General features: G+C 38.0%; 3 protein-coding genes across 4 annotated transcripts; all 3 read left to right on the forward strand.

Annotated features, from left to right (window-relative positions):
* Positions 1-2,060: 2,060 nt before the first annotated feature.
* LOC126798771 (cation/calcium exchanger 5) lies at positions 2,061-5,152 on the forward strand. The gene is made up of 2 exons (XM_050525822.1): positions 2,061-2,894; positions 3,938-5,152. The coding sequence occupies exons 1-2, from the start codon at positions 2,106-2,108 to the stop codon at positions 4,700-4,702; spliced, it is 1,554 nt and encodes a 517-aa protein (XP_050381779.1). The 5' UTR covers positions 2,061-2,105; the 3' UTR covers positions 4,703-5,152.
* A 1,243-nt stretch (positions 5,153-6,395) lies between these two features.
* LOC126798432 (nuclear transcription factor Y subunit C-9) lies at positions 6,396-8,562 on the forward strand. 2 transcript variants are annotated; one of them, XM_050525395.1, is made up of 3 exons: positions 6,396-6,485; positions 6,713-6,759; positions 7,550-8,562. In XM_050525395.1, exon 3 carries the CDS (start codon positions 7,557-7,559, stop codon positions 8,340-8,342), a length of 786 nt encoding a protein of 261 aa, XP_050381352.1. In that variant the 5' UTR covers positions 6,396-6,485; positions 6,713-6,759; positions 7,550-7,556; the 3' UTR covers positions 8,343-8,562. The 2 variants fall into 2 exon arrangements, with proteins under 2 accessions (XP_050381352.1, XP_050381353.1); XM_050525396.1 differs by having other exon boundaries at positions 6,466-6,548.
* Positions 8,563-11,943: 3,381 nt separating this feature from the next.
* On the forward strand, positions 11,944-15,505 carry LOC126799598 (alpha-crystallin domain-containing protein 22.3). The gene is made up of 3 exons (XM_050526836.1): positions 11,944-12,032; positions 14,230-14,576; positions 14,980-15,505. Exons 1-3 carry the CDS (start codon positions 12,010-12,012, stop codon positions 15,213-15,215), a joined length of 606 nt encoding a protein of 201 aa, XP_050382793.1. The 5' UTR covers positions 11,944-12,009; the 3' UTR covers positions 15,216-15,505.
* Positions 15,506-16,946: the final 1,441 nt, after the last annotated feature.

Raw genomic sequence — 16,946 nt, forward strand, 5'->3', positions numbered from 1 at the left:
ACAACACAAGATCAGCATGATGGGGAGATGAAGATACAGAGAGAGAAGAACACTGAGCGAGAAGAAGCTATAGATACTGCGAAAGAATGTGAGATAAAGAAAAGAAAGAGAGATCGAGAAGAAACCCTAGCACTAACACTCTCACTAGAAGAAGAAGAAAAAAAACTAGCAGTGTTACTCGAAAAGAAGAACAAAAGAAAGAGAAATGACGAAAATACCTTAGCAGTCTTGCTCGAAAAGAAGAAGATCCCGAAAACACAAAAAGCAGCAACATCGGAGAACGAAAAGAAGAGGAGGAAGGAGAAGGATCAAGAAGCAGCAGAAGTCCGGCAAAAGAATATAAGAAAGAGAAAACAAGAAGAAACCGGAGTACTACTCAAAAAGGATAAAAAGAGGCAGAAGGAACAAGAAGAAGAAGCTCTAATAGACAAAAATACACAGAAAGAAGAACAAGATGCGGCAACAGCAGCACAAGACAAAAGGACGAAGAGGAAGAGAGAACAAGAAGTCTTACTCAACAGGAAGAACAAGAGGCGAGAAGAGGTGGTCTGTATCCCCAAGACAGATGCGACAACTTCTGAGCCTTCAAGTGAAAAAGAAAATCTACCAGTTCTTGATAGCAGATCAAAACCTGAAGTAACTGAAGTTCAGGTGTTGGAGACAAATTCTTCTTCTTCAACAAGAGAAGAGACTCTTGAGGGACACGGAAAAAGAAAGAGTGGTGCTATGATGTTGGAGGATATGAACATTGTCAGGAAAAAAAGAAGCTATACGAGAAGAAACTTGGGGAAAGTCTCGGCAAAAAATAACGTCGTCCATGAAGTTGGCGCGAAAAACTGGGTTCTAGACGACATCCCCGGTCCGATCCCTGACATGGAAGAATTGCTGATGGAGTTCCATGCTAATGATAAACTTTTCCGCAATTTCTTTGCAGGGGTGCCTGAGAGTGATTAACAGTACTGTTTCCTATGCCGGGTGTACGTAGTGATTAACAGTACATGTATTTTTGAAACATGTATATACCACTATTGTATACATCTGAAGGCTACAAGATATAAAAAGGTTATTGGACATCATTATTTATACTATTAATAACATAAACATACTTTGTCAACCAAAAGAACGGTAAAAATGAGAATACTTCGATCATATTTTATTTTTAATAAGCTTTTAATATATAAAAAGTATATATGTAAATAATAAAATATATAAAGTAAATATACAATATAATGAATAATTATCCACAACTTTACCAAGTATATTTACAAATAACTTCTCAACTTCTATTTTTATATGTAGGTAATTTACTCATCTCCATATATTCATATGCGTAGCATATTTGTGAAAGCTAGTAATTGTATACGCTCTTCCAAGTACACTTTCATGTTGGAAACATCTCAACTCTATGCATCTCAAAACTGAAGCTCTTTATCATCTATTCATGTATAATATATATAAGTTAAATTTTCATCTTCAAACTCCATAGATTCATGTAGAACGTAATGGAAGGAGGCGAATAGGCATCGTTATAGCTTCACGTATATGAGCAAAACCATCACTATGTTAGACGAAACTAGCTAGGAGTAATCAATAACACAGTTCACATAATTTCACACACGAAATTCATATTGACACTGTTTTCTTTAACTCGAAATAAGAACAGAGATACGAACAAAATAGACACAAACAGATCAAATGACAAATTACACCGCGCTAAAGCAAAGACATAACCTTTAAAAACCTCTTCTGAACCAAAACAGATACGATTTAGGTCGAAAAAAATGTGAACTACTTCAGAATTCAAGATAAGCCGATCGAAGAAAGGCAGCTCAAGCAGAAATTGGATCATGATCACGCTAGTCTTCTTGTATACGACCCCATTCCCACAACACCATGATCACAAGTTCACAACATTGGTTGACCAGTTGATAGAAGTTGCATCCAAATTAGAAATAAAATAAATAAATAAAACCTGAAAATAAATAGACTAATAATTACTTGATCAAAACTCAGAAGAGTTCAGAGAAGAGAGAGAGAGAGAGAGAGAGAGAGAAGGAAGGAAACAGAGTCCTTGGTACTAAAGATCACTCCTTTTAGGTGATGGCATGGCCTTCATCAAATCTCTCACTCTCTCCTTAACACTCCTCCTCTCCTTCCTCTTCTTCCTCCTCTTCCCTCCCCAATCTTCTTATTCCCCAAACTACCCCTCCCACAGGTCCCTCCTCCAAACCACCACCTCCTCCTCCTCCAGCAATGGCCTCATCAACTACCTCTGCCTCTCCCTCCCCTCCCTCTCCCTCCTCCTCCTCCTCCTCTTCTACCTCCTCATCAAAACCGCCACCGACCACTTCTCCCCCGTCACCACCACCCTCACCTCCGCCCTCAGCCTCTCCCCCTCCATGGCCGCCGTCACCCTCCTCTCCCTCGGCAACGGCGCCCCCGACGTCTTCGCCTCCCTCGCCGCCCTCCGCCGCGGCAACTACCGCACCGGCTTCGGCGCCATCCTCTCCGCCGGCGCCTTCGTCTCCGCCTTCGTCGTCGGCTTCGTCGCCATCTACGCCGCGCCCTTCTCCGTCGACCCCGCCACGTTCGTCAGGGACGTCATGTTTTACCTGATCTCCGCGACGTTCCTGTTCTACGTGTACCTGAGCGCCGAGATTTACTTGTGGCAGGCGGCGGGGTTCGTCGGGTTTTACTTGTTCTTCGTCGGCTTTGTGTTCTGGATGGACTTGGGGCTGGGCGGCGGCGGAGGAGGAGTGAGGAGGAGCCGGAGTGTGGCGGTTGAGGAGAGTGAGATGAACAAGAGCTTTGTTGCGTTGGAGATCGGAGAAGTGGAGAGGAGATCGGAGGAGGGGAAGAAGCCGAGTTTCGGAGTCCGGCGGGGTCTGGAACTGGTATGATTGAGTTGAGTTTGTGTTGTGTCTTTGTGAATTCGACATATTGTTAGTGTATTTAGAACAATGTATGTATGTAATGTCTCTAGTTTAGTGTTGGTTTGTTTTGAAATGTGTTTTCCGAGCCAGATCGGAGTACTTTTGGTAGTGATCAGTGCTGTAGAACTAGTTCATCGGGGCTGGAAATGTAGTTTTGTTCGATCACAAGTTAGTAACTAATGCTCTAGAACTAATTAGTGAATTTTATTGTTACAGTTAGTTTCCTTCTTTTAGTTTCAGTACCTTTTTGGTGTAGTGCATGTATTGCAATGCGAAAGATTTGAACTTGTTGAAGTGTGGATTACTGGCATGCTAGTTTAGATTTTAGATGAATGAGATGCAAGACCCTGATGTTTGTACTACCAATTTATGAGCATAATTAGATGTGAGCCAGGGTGTTTACTGTGCTTTTCTTTTTAGCTGATTCTCAATGCGATCATGTCTTTTTTGTTTGTTTCATAAATTGAGAATATAAAACTGGGTCGGGTGTTGGTTAAGCCTCTGAATTGGGGAAACTTGTCTAAGCCTCTGAACTTAAGGAAACTTTGGAGGTATGAAATGAAGGACATGAAGGCGAGGAGTGAGGAAAGTTGAAAATTTGATTGATTTGATGAAATGGTTGTGATGACCTGAATGGGGGTGTGGTTTAGTTGCAATATTTGAAACTGTTTAATTTCGTGACTTTTTATGCCAGTCTTAGAAAGCTTGTAGTGGAAGAGTTTCCTGGTGACTTTTGTGGATAAACTGCAAATTTCCTTATTGAATCTCTTCTTATCCTCATGAATTGGGATAAACTTATTATCCTCTTGAATTGGGATAAAGCATCAAACTTTGCACTATCGCTATATGATATCTATTATGTAGCTGTTCAAAGAAAGTTCATAATTCAGTGCCTTTCTTCTTCTGAAAATTGTACTGTTTAGCTCTGTTTTACATATAAAATTTTATTCAGTATCTATCTTCTGGAGATGGCACTACTAATCTTCTTTCTATTTCATATGTAGGTCTCAAAAGTGTGGGAGGTTCCGGTCTCAGTTCTTCTGAAGCTGACCATTCCACAAGCTGTCCCGTCAGAGTGGAGTAGATTCTACACTTCAGCTAATATTGCTCTGTGCCCTCTGGCACTTCTCTATTCTTGCAACTCATTCATGGAATTCAGTCATCCCGTAACATTTCTCCTTTCCAACACCCATCTTCCACTATGGTTTGTTGTATTCTGGGCAAGCTCTTCTCTTGCAGTTCTTCATTATATAATAGAGAAAGAGCCCCCGAAAACTGAGCAAATTCCTGTATTGCTTATAGCATTTGTTATGAGTGTCTTTTGGATATCTACTACCGCTGGAGAGTTGTTGAACTGCCTTGCTGCAATTGGAACACTTTTAGACTTGCCACCAGCACTTCTTGGGCTTACGGTTCTTGCCTGGGGAAATTCTGTGGGCGATCTTGTTGCTGATGTGGCAGTTGCCAAGGCAGGCCACCCTGCAATGGCCATGGCAGGGTGCTTTGCTGGGCCAATGTTTAACATGCTTGTAGGCCTTGGATCTGCATTGGTGATACAGACCTACAATGTCTATCCCGAAGCTTATGAGCTCCAGTTCCATGTGGGTATCGTGATTGCATTTGTGTTCCTGCTTTTGAGCTTGATGGGTTCTCTATTGGTGATCACTTGGTGCAGATTCCGGGTGCCCAGGTTCTGGGGTTTCTGTCTCGTTGGAGTCTATGTTGTGTTCATGGCGGTTAGCTTACTGATTGCCAAGTTTTCCGGGTGATTATAAGCTAATGAAAGTTGATTTATCTCCACGAAATCCAAGCAACTGAGGATGCTCTTGAGTTACTATTTCTTATATCAGCTTGGAGATCATGCTAACACTGACATGGATTGTGCATATACACTACAAGCATCACAAATTGACAGTTCAAGAAAGAAGCAGTTGTGGTGCAAGTTGAAGAAATTGGCCACCCTTATTTATATAGGTAGAGTTGAGTTTGTTTCAACACTGAGTAGGTGGAATATTTTTTTAGGCCAGAACTGTTTTGTGATTGGATTTTGATGATTCTTTGCCCAAATTCTTTGTGACTGGAATATATTTACTGGGCATATATGCTTTGGGTAGTTGCTATACCTTTAGCCCTTGTACTACTTGTAACATTACCAAATAGCAGTGGCAGTTTACCATCAGATGCCAATCTTTTGTTCTTTACAGATCTCCCTCATACTTCTTTTTGAAGATTTGTCTGTGATTGAGCTATACCAAAGTTAGCACTTGAATATAGAATTTCCTGATTAGAACAGCAATAGTGGGATATGAAGTTGGAATTTGATGTTTGAATGAAAATTGAAGTGGCCCATGGATATTTATTTCTCTGTTGTGGGTCCATGGTGGTCAAGTTCAAATCATCAACATAAAAAATATTTAGTTATGAACTGATTATCATCATGACTTTTATGAACTCCATGGCTACAAGAGCAAGAACTACCAACTACCTCAGTTTTCCTTTATGATGGGATTTTCACAAATCCAAGAGGATTTTTTAAGTCATTAATTATTGGATAGGGATGGAGGAAGTGACTGATGCTGGTTATATGTCAGTATGTTTCAATTACCGTGTTCTCCTAGTTTATGTCATTTTAAATCCATTTTTGGTGAGTTGGTGACACATTTATTTTAAAATCTCTCGAAATTGCCGTGATACTTGATAAGTATCAATACTAGTTTAGTGATTCAAATTACGGTTCTTATGGTTGATTTTTATTAGTGGGTCTAGTAGTGTTGCCGGTAAATAGTCCGATAAAACGACACTCTTATCAATGTGGCGATTGTGTCACTAAGTTCGTCAAACCTAGCACTCAAAGAATTTTGTAAGGCACACATCATGCCCCTGTCACCCCAAATTACATGCTTCTCACTTGCATCTCAGATGCTCGCCCCTTTTAAGATTCTCCAAATCTTTTCTTTTTTGGGAAAGAGATTTCTCCTACTCTACTACAATGTGCTTGGATAAAATAATCTCACTGTGATGAAAATTTTATTTTTATGAGAATTGTATTTTTCAGTAATATAAATATTAAAAATTGAGAATTCTTTTATTTAGATACTACTTCGCTAGAATTTAAAAAAATATCATAATTGTATGGAAAAGATAAGAAATTGAAGAATTACACTTCTTTTTATGGAAAATAAACTAGTAAAACATACTTTAAATTTCCTTTATTTTTTCCAATACAATTTATACTTTTCTTGAAATTTCACCCCAACAAAATAAAAAATATCAAATTTCTGGCTTCATTTTTCTAATTTCAAAGTTTCAAACACAACACTGGGTTTTTTTTTTGGTAAAGGGTCTTTCTGATTAGACTGCAGGGTCTAATCAGACTTTTTAGTAAAAACCCTGAAAGCCACATTTGCATGCTATCTTCTACATGCAAATGTTAACTTTTACCAAGGGCAAAACCGTCATCATAGAAAGTTTTCCTTTCCATAAAAGTCGAAGCTTCTGACATGTTGAAGTCAGAATCGAAGTGTCTCGTTGCAGTTTTGTTGCTCCTTTTAGGTTCGTATTGCCAGCCTTTTTCATTACCAGAAAATAGCAAAAGACCCAAGTTTGTGTTTTCAGGTCTGAAATTCTGCAAAAAAAAAAAAAATTGGATCTTTTCATTCACAATTTTTTTTCCAGAACAAAATAATCAATGAAAGTTTCAGTCTTTTTTGAATCCTAATAGTTCCTATTGCTGTTCAGTCGTTTTTGTTTTCTGAAAGAATCTTGTTTATTTTTTTCAGGTACTAAGTCGATTTACGTAGCAGAGCACCACCTGCTTGAAGAAAAGGTACCCAAAATTTACATACTAGTATATATTTGTGTTCTTGTTTGTGTTTTTGTGTGTGTTTGGATTGATAAAAGGGTGATATTGGTTTGTTTTCTATGTAACATTTAGTTTTTTGGATACGGGGTTTCGTTTATTATTCGTTTTGTTGATTACTCCGGGATCAAATTCTGGTTCTGCTAGAGGGTCTGATTTTGTTTTTGCATGATTGAATGATTATATATCAATGGTTTTGACATTGAATATAGGAGCCTTGTTTTGTGTTTTTTTACTGTTTCAGCTTGATTTCTTTCTTTGCTTGTTTACAGTTTTCTGGGTGGCAGTCATTTGTACAGCAAAAAGAACTGTGTTTTGTTAGGCAGATATTTGTTCATCCGATAGGACAGGATGATGGGTTGTAATCTAGCTGATTTGGTGAAGATGTGTAATCACATTTAAGACTGTTATTGATGAGTTTGGCTACCGGAAGAGTATGCCTACTCTGCCCAACACTAGTCTATCTGGTGTATCAGATGGCATATTTTAGCAAATCGCTTTGAAGAATCTTAAGAGGACTAATCTCGAATAATGAACACGAAGAAATTTTGAATGATTGTTCAGATTTCATTTTATTTTTCGTTTTTAGCTACAAGAGGGATCTGAACCCTGCTTTTAATATACGACTCTCATCCAGTTGAGCTACAATCCCTTACTGTTACATGTGTTCTTGTGTAAAATAGAGATCCTTTGATTTCTGAGGGATATATATATTAGGTTTCTAAAGAATGTCTTTCTTGTTATTTACTTCAATCAGGAACTGGATGGATCAGCAAGGACACGGGCAACCCCAATCAATGGGGATGGTAGGTAGTGGTCAAATGGCATATGGGACTACTCCGTATCAGCATACTCAAATGGTAGGGAGTCCAAATCCTGCTACTGTTGGTACACCAGTTGGAGGCATCCAATCTGGCAGTCAATCTTCCGGCGCTCAGCTTGCACAACATCAACTTGCTTATCAGCACATTCACCAGCAGCAGCAGCAGCAACTTCAACAACAACTGCAAACTTTCTGGACGAATCAGTTTCAAGAGATTGAGAAGGTAACTGATTTTAAGAATCATAGCCTTCCTCTAGCAAGGATCAAGAAGATTATGAAAGCTGATGAGGATGTGAGGATGATATCTGCTGAGGCACCTGTGATCTTTGCAAGGGCATGTGAAATGTTCATCCTGGAGTTGACCCTACGCTCTTGGAATCACACAGAAGAGAATAAAAGGAGGACACTTCAGAAGAATGACATTGCTGCTGCAATCACAAGGACTGATATCTTTGATTTCTTGGTAGACATTGTGCCAAGAGAGGATCTCAAAGACGAAGTCCTTGCATCCATTCCAAGGGGAACAGTATCTGTTGGGGCTGCTGATGCACTTCCTCCATACTGCTATATGCAACCTCAGCATGGATCTCAGGTTGGAGCTCCTGGGATGATCATGGGGAAGCCTATGATGGACCCATCTATGTATGGGCAACAGCCTTACATGGGTCCGCAAATGTGGCCGCAGGCACCGGATCAGCAGCAGCAGCAATCACCGTCTGATCATTAGTGGCTGCAGCATGGAAGTGACAGAAGTGTAAGTTGCTTATGCTTCCAATCTTTTAATTTGCATGGCTTGTGACTGAAAGCCAAGAAAGTAATGTTTTGAAGAATCTCTGGTTTTGTAATTATAATGCAATTTGTTAAACAAGTTGTGGACGGATTGACATTACAGTCCCTGAACTGATATGTCATCTCTGGTTTAGTTTAAAAGAAAATGGTTATCACTAGCATAGATATCATTTTCTCTGTGTTAGTTAGTTTTCACCGATAGTTTGCAACCTGTATGTTGTAATGGAGTTAATTAAATTTTTTTTTCAATATTTCAGTTGTCAATGCCTTCTGTGTATTGTCTTGATGTCCTTTTCTCCCCTCTGTTTCTTGTCAAATACATTCATTTGATCAAGTTGCAGTTCAACAATGGTGATGATCTTTCTCATTACTTTAGTTGAGATCATAGCTGTGTGGACTGGCCTTAAATAAGTTTCTTATGGAATCCCTTTACAGACACATTACTTATCCCAACCTCATGTTCATGTTGAATTCAAATAGAAGCTCAGAATAAGGCATCAGAATAACACCTCAAAGTAAAGCTACTCTGCTCTACGTAAATGTTGTTTCATTACTTTTGTATTCAAGTAAAGAGCTTAATCACGGCCACCGCCTATCTGATCTTGAATGCAAGGTCGCTCCTTTTCCATAGGATACTTGATGCCGGAAATGTTTACAGTTTTTCCGTCGACTTTTATTGGTGTTTTCTTACTGTTTGTTACGTGACTTAAATCTGTATCATTTAACTCTTTCCTTTTAACTTGACGGATTTTGTTAACCGCTGAATGATAAAGATTAATCACAAACTACTGCAATTTACGTTTTATAAGATTGCAAAATGGAGGTCAGATTTAGGAAAGTGAAACCTAAATGGGAAGATCTAAATATCATGTCAATGGCTGCTCATGTGTCCGATCATGGTATTCATCATCTGGGTCATTTTGAGCCTTGACCTGAGCTTCATGAATGTTTTCTTGACATTCTGAAAGTCTGCCAACATCATTGCTTGGGCAGCTGTCAAGGTTCTGCGAACCAAGAAAATGAATATGCTTGATCAATCAAGTTTCTTCATTTTGTTTCCCCTAGTATTCTGGTAGTGCTTGTCGATGGCTTCGTCTTTCTCAACTATAGTGCCGAGGACAACTGCAAGGTTTTTGCCCAGCCATATTTGCATAGCTTTGAAACAGAAAACAATCGACGCCTTCATACTCTGAAGAGCTCATATAGGAAATGCCATTTTTGAGATCCTGAATGAGATTCAACTGTTCAAGAGTCGAGCCTTTCGGTTATGGTGCTTTCACTTTGCTTTTTCAAGGTGGTGCTTAAAAGAACTAGTCAAAATTCTGGATTTCACATGAAGAAGCAGATAGTGGTGCCTGTTTTCTACCAAGTAAATTTCTCTGATATTCAGAAACCAGAGAGGAGCTTTTCAGACGCTTTTATCAGATACCAAGACAATTCCAACTCTGACATTGAAGAGGTGAAAACATCAAACATGCCAGCTTACTCTAACAAGAATCTCCAATCTATCTGGCTGGACACAGTTTTACAGGTAAGTTTGATCTGTTCATATTTTTACTCGGTCATTTCTTCTTACTAGAATGTTTTCCTTTGGAAAAAAAAAACTTGAAATTATTCAGCTTCAGCGTTGTATGCTTTACTATGATGAAGATAACCTTAAATGCTTTCTGTGATTTTGCTAAGTTTACAGGCATTCTCTGCAGGGATAGAGCAGAATAGGGATAGACAATTACAAGTTTTATAAAGCCAATTTCAGAAATTTGTAAATGCTGACATATTCAGACCCTTCTTTACCAATATGATGATTTTTGATGATTAAGACATGTATCCCGTAAAAATCCAAGTTACCAGTTTTATAGACCAAATTCAGAAATTTGGTAAATGCTGGTAGATTCGTTCTCATTTCTTTACCAACCTGCCTGGCATCCATGTATGAGCTACGCTATTTCTGCGTGTGAGCCATGCGATTTTTGACTAATTGCTGCGTTCTTTCCGTATATGCGGTGGACTTAGCCGAGTGTCCTGTTAGGAGCCTATAAATACAGCCTTATTTCATCCTTGCCTGTCACATACAGCTACAGTCAGAATTATCCAAGGTCAATTACTACCTTTTTCTGCATTGATACTTCTGCGTCATGGCTTCAGGAGCTGATGAAGAAGATGTTGAGGATGATCTTGTGATGATAGGTATTTGAAAGAAAAAAATGTATCGGATCAATGAAAAATTACCAGAAAATTTCCCTCCTGCATATCACCAAGGTATATATGATTATAGAAAATTAATTAAGGAAGAGAAATTTAATCTTGATTTGTTTGAATGTGGGGTGTAGAGTTGCATACTTAGCTTTTACGGGAGCGAATTTTCTTTGCTTGTAATGTCATCTCCCAAATTTTATGTTTTCTACATCAGAGGAGTTCAGTTATATATCAGTGATACTTTGTAGATCAATGACAAACAATTTAGCTTGCAATTCAATGTGCTATATCAATATGTACCTAATGATCTCTCTTATGTTCATTGTAGCGACCAGAGAAACTGTAGTTGAGTTCTGAAAGCATGACAGAAGAGATTGGATCCAGCAGCAGAACGCGAAGGATCTGAAAATAAACTTGTATTCCAGAAATTAATAGAAATTATAGATGCGATTTATGTTTTTGATTTCCTTGTATTCTAGAAATGAATGTATTTTGTTACTGGAGAATGTTCAATATGGCATCTTTGGCTACAGAAAAGTGAACTAAATAAGTCATCTTCGATTTATAAATATTCCCCTTAGGGTATATATATTTCATTATAATCGCATATCCTGCTACAAAGTAGATTTGCTTAGAGTCTGCCTAGTATTCATCTAACAACATCTTCAACCGTGAGAGTTATTTTAGTAGCTAAATATGGTTAAGAATGAAATATAGTTAGCTTATTAATGAGTAATGCTCCAGTAGATACTTAGACTCAAATTGAGTTATAAATTGAACGTTATAAAATTTAGCCAAAAATTATTTTTTCTCTCAATCCTAGCTAAAACTAAGTTTAGGTAGTTTTTAGCTATTTTGTTAGAGATAAAAGTTAGCAAAAATTTAGCTAAATTTCAAAATATTTTTGAAATAGCTAGGCTCTTGGAGATGCACTAACCAGCCTAGCTCTACAAACCAACTCTGCCTTGTGTCCGCCTACTGGAAAATGTAAAAATAGAAGTGTAACTTGATCATGAATTCATGATGAAATATCTTAATCAAATGAAAAACGGACTAGGAGTTAACCGATGACTAAACCCAAATCAAACGGCCGAAATTGAGTTCAACAATGTGATGAAACAAAAACCTAAAATCATCTTAAAGCATTAAGTTGGTAACTTGGTATCTATTACTACAGTAATTAGTAATTACTAAACACTTAATACTAGTTACCATATAGAGGTAAATTTTTACAAAACCTGGCACCCATGATAGTTACGGTGCACCTCATTCACACCCCAACATTTGCTCTCCCCCTATTTAAACAAAGCTGACCAGCTCCTTCTCTGTCAGTGACTCCAATTCCACGACCAACCCAAATCAGCTCTCTCGCTGCGACGCCGTTTCAGACCGTCCTCGATCACTCTCAGATGGCCTCTTCCGGCATCCCTAGGTAAACCCACTCACCATTATTCCTACCCATTTCGCACACGACATTTTTTTGCATTACTACATTCAATCAATCGTGGACTAATTATGGGTGGCAATCTCATGTGGCTGAATCACTGTGTACATGTCTGTTTTGTATGAATTAGTAATCTTTTATGAATTATGATGCTGTAAATAGGTTGTTATGTTTGCATGTTGATGCTGTGTGTGAATTTCTTGTACTGTGTTTATGTGAAGATATATTGTTTCTGAAAATGTTTGTATGAGTCGGAATATTGCCCGAAAGGAATAAGAAAAGATAAGCATCTATTTGGTTTAGGTGTTATTCTATTGAGGATTTTATTTGGGTGAAGAATGGTCTGTTTAGTTGATGGTGTTTGGAAACTGTTAGGTGGTGGCAACATGTTTTCATGGAATGTTATATGTTAGGGCTCAGGATTCGTCAAAATGTGATTTTGATGGGCGGTTAATTTGGTCCAGATTGTTTTGGATGTTGGTTTTTAGTCTTGATTAGCTCTGCTGTTGAAAGCGAACAATGATTTCAACTTGTCGTGAAATCTGAATCTTGGAGTCCTTTTATAATAGTGACAGGAGATAGCCATTTACCGTGCTTTTTGTGTTTAAAAGTACCAATTTTGGGATAAATGAAATCGTTTTAACATGGTATTATAGAAGTTTTTTTTGGTTCTTGATCATAGGCATACTTTTGCATCCCTATCTTTCATTCCACTTTCTTTGACATCTTTATTATCATTGGGACGGTATTTATTTCGTTACTCTGATAAGCAAGTGAAGGACAAGTCAATATCTATTATCTAAGAAAGGAAAAGTAGTTTATGGTATTTGCAACACACTTTGCTTATAAAAAGCATGATAAAGTAGTGGGTTTCATATCCATAGCTTATATCTTCAAGGATGAAAGATACTGCAATATGGTGTATAAAATGTACATTTTTTTGTCTGTAAATTTGGCTCATATATGTGAAAATTGACAACCTGTGAAGGTAACCTATGACCTGGTATTTATCATAATGTAGTTCCTGTAGTTTGTAATTGGAATGTGGTGTGCAGATATTTCTGATCTTCATAGTTTTTCCATCTCTCGAATACCTCCTATAGTGAATTACCTACCCGATAGTCATAATGGTATATAGAGGTAAATACATGAACTTGTAAAGAGTGGCTTCTTCCATATATAAGTCCTGTCCAGATTTCTGATTATAAGAATGGAAAAAGTACAAGTCTGCCCCGATAATCTTTAAAGAATACCCTGCCTTTCAGAAAAGATAGACTATGTGAAATCAATGCGCCCAGTATGTAAGCATGATAGGAAATATATACTGCCAAGAGAAGTGACCTTCGTTACACTTAGTGTATACAATGTACACCTTATGTAAACATGTTGAAAAAGCATAATGCCTCCAACAGAAAACATGATGCTCATTGTGCCAGTTTCTGCCAAAAGAGTAACGCCTGTTGTCTTTTATACGAAAACCAGGTGCGCAGTTTGTAACCAAGTCAGCAGAAATAAAGCTAATTGAAGTAGTGTCTGTAACACTCGATGAAAACCAGGTGCGCAGGATGTGAATCAGGCCCATAGTATTTACGTGTCAAACATGTCTATATATATGACCCTCCTTTCTCTAAAATGAACATTGAGGACAACAATGCTTGTTAGGTACTGGCATTCCCTGGTATTCAAAATCTCTTGTTTCTAGTTTAGTGTTCTGATTGCAGCACAGGGGTTTCGCTCAATGTTTTAATTTTATGCGGGCTTCTGTTGATTTATCTTTGCTCCAGTTTCTTCTGTAGGTTGTGAGTGGTTTCTTTATCTTATGTAGACAGCTGGTTGACTCTGTTTGTACTCTATACTTATATCTTGATATGTTCCTATTAACAGATTTTCTCATTATTAAACTATTAATGGATGTTTGATTTTTAGGGTTTAGGATTCTGAAGCTAATTTCTTATAATCCTACTTTTGACCAAATTTTTCCTTGAGGATGAATGATTGCTGATACATTCTAACAATTTTTTAGTGGTGGTAGTGTTGTATTTGTTGCTATCTGAGTATTATCATCCGTTTCTCTTGTACTTATGCAGAAGAAAAGTTTCTTTCCTCTTTCCAGTGCGGTATACATGTTATTGTACTCTTGAGTTTAGATATTGCAATTAGTGATAGAGTTGAGGTGTTAATGTAGGTTTGGAAGTGCAGGCCAAAGTAATGAATTTGATCATATAGATCCTGCTAAACCCGTATTGAATGTGGCACCTTTGAATAGCTTGCCATATATTCCCCCAACGATGGAGCCATCAAGAGCCAGAAAGTCAGGGGAACAAAGAAAGATGGAGCCAGCTATGGTGCTTCTACCTTCGATCGCAACAAGAGAAGAGCGGGACAAAATTCTGCACACCACCAAAGGGGTTGTATTGACTGGAGTTGCTGCAACGGGACAGGTAGGACCCATAATAGGAAAGGTCGACATTGGTGAATCTGATGACTCGTACTTATTTCGCATCTCTCTGCCAGGTGTTTCAAGGGATGAAAGTGAGTGACCATCTAGTTTAGCTTCTTGATGATTACTGCTCTTGTTGCTAAGTTGCTAGCACATTTGTAATGTCTGAGATAAGAAAAACATTATTTCTTGATTATATGAAGGGAGCCATCTTCCCTGATTCACATTTTTATCTCATACATAATGTTTGCTCTGGTTACGATATAAAATCTGCATAGTAGACTAAGTTTGAATTGCCCTGACAGAGATTTGGTATTATTAATTAGTTTCCAACAATTAGTCATGCATGTTCTTTGTCTCCGTATTTGGGAAAAATTCTGTTTTGGATTTCAATAATTATGTTGTCTGTTTATTGTGAAAATTGTGCGCTACTCATCTTCATCAACGTAGCTTGGATATTATTGATGTTGCCCTGATTGATACTTTGGAATGCAGATTTCAGTTGTTCAATTGAGGCTGATGGAGAAGTGAAAATCAAAGGAATAACTACAACAGGTGAGAAAACAGTGTGCAAGAACTCCATGGTCTTTCAGATGCTCACACAGAATCTTGCCCCAGCAGGTCACTTCTCTATCTCCTTTCACCTTCCTGGCCCTGTTGATTTCCAGCAGTTCACTGGTTCCTTTGAGACCGATGGGATTCTAGAGGGAATTGTGAAGAAGAAAATGTAATCCATGAGTGTTCAGCTTGGAGAGGTCTAATTTGGTTGAAGTGGACTCCACAGGGTTAGGATACACGGTATGTAGTTTAATGTTGTCCACAGTATATGCTTGGTATTGCCCAAAGCATTAGTGCTCAAGGCTTTGTTGAGTTGTATGTTAGTTTATCTTTCAGTTGTACTTCGAAAGTTCTCTCAACCAATTATGAAGTAACAAATCACCTAACTTGCATTGTTGGATTTGATTGAAAGGGTCTGTCTGGATTTCTCATCCCCAATGTCGAGTTTATGTTCTGTGGTAGTGTCAAAACTATCAAAAACTCTTACCATCTCAAGTTTGGGGTCTAATCTCACACTAACTCATGTCTTGCCACATTGTGATATTTTGATTCGAAAATAAGAATATGCAATTTTGATCAAGAAACAGTACTGTGTCCCACGATATTGGTGAAAAATTGTTGTATGGGACTAATAAGGGAAAAAATCGATGGCCTAAATCCACATTTTGTAAAAAATTTCAGGCAAAATTGAGACTTGAGAGTAGGGTTGGTCATATATCGGGTCTGGTCGGTATCGGGTCTGGTCGGTTTCAGGCCCAAACCAAAGTCAGACCACTTTAAACGGTTCCTTAGAAAATGAAACCATAATCGAGTATAAATGGGTCGGGCTGAATATTTCGGTTTAACTGAAAATCAGTTCGGTTTCGGGTCATGTTCGGTTTGTAAATGGGCCAATAATAACAGATTTTTCAGATTCTCAGCCCAAAATGGCTGTCCTTTTCAGTTTTCAAGCAAAAACACATGTGAATCTCAATTTGAAAAAAAAAAATCTCGAATAAAAAACATCACAACATGCACAATACCATAAATCCATACCTAACAGTTCAACATCATAATTTTTAAGTTACAAACCAGCAAATGAAAAGACCTAGCAGTTCAACACTTTAACAGCTCAATATCATAATTCATTAATTCATACAAACCAATAAATTAAAAAGATCTAGCAGTTCAACAATAATTAAAAATAACTAATAGAATCAGCAACACATCTTGCTCTTGTGCCATCACTCCTTAGTCACATCAGACCCTAGTAGTCAAAACACATAAGTGCACGTGTTAGAAACTTAGAATACAACATTATAGAGATCAAACAACAACATTAATGAAGCACTAAAGTTTGAAGTTTGAATTAAGTTACCTCCTTCAATCTTTTCAAATTCAGCATAAAGAGCAAGCTCAGATTCACTAGGCTCTTTGAAAAGGGATGAGTCGCTATTAGCTCTGAGCCAATCACTACAACACACTAGGCATTCCACCATTTTTGGAATTAAACAAACTCTAAATGGATCAATCACCCTTGTTTCAAGAGAGAAAGCACTTTCAGGAGCTTCCAATAGGTACTTATCAACCTATGATTTGATCTCCGCCACATCTTTCTCTTTTATGAGCTTGAGGAAGGCTGAAATATTGGCAACATGGCTATCCTCCTCCATATTTGAATCAACTGTATCATCAAACCTAGGCAATGTGGCCTCAATTAAAGCTTGAGCAGCTTCAAGATCTGCCTCATAATACTCTATGTACATCTTTTGAAAGATGTTCTTCACCTCATCAACCATTAGCTTTACCCTTGCCTTGTCTTTCTGCAACATGTGGAAGAAATACTCCAAATACAAGACTTTGTACCTCGAATCCATCAAAACAACAATCAAGCATATTTTGTTCATGTCTTCTAGCCTCCCCCC

This window comes from Argentina anserina, chromosome 6 (assembly GCF_933775445.1).
Source record: "Argentina anserina chromosome 6, drPotAnse1.1, whole genome shotgun sequence".
In the NCBI taxonomy this organism is placed as follows: Eukaryota; Viridiplantae; Streptophyta; class Magnoliopsida; order Rosales; family Rosaceae; genus Argentina; species Argentina anserina.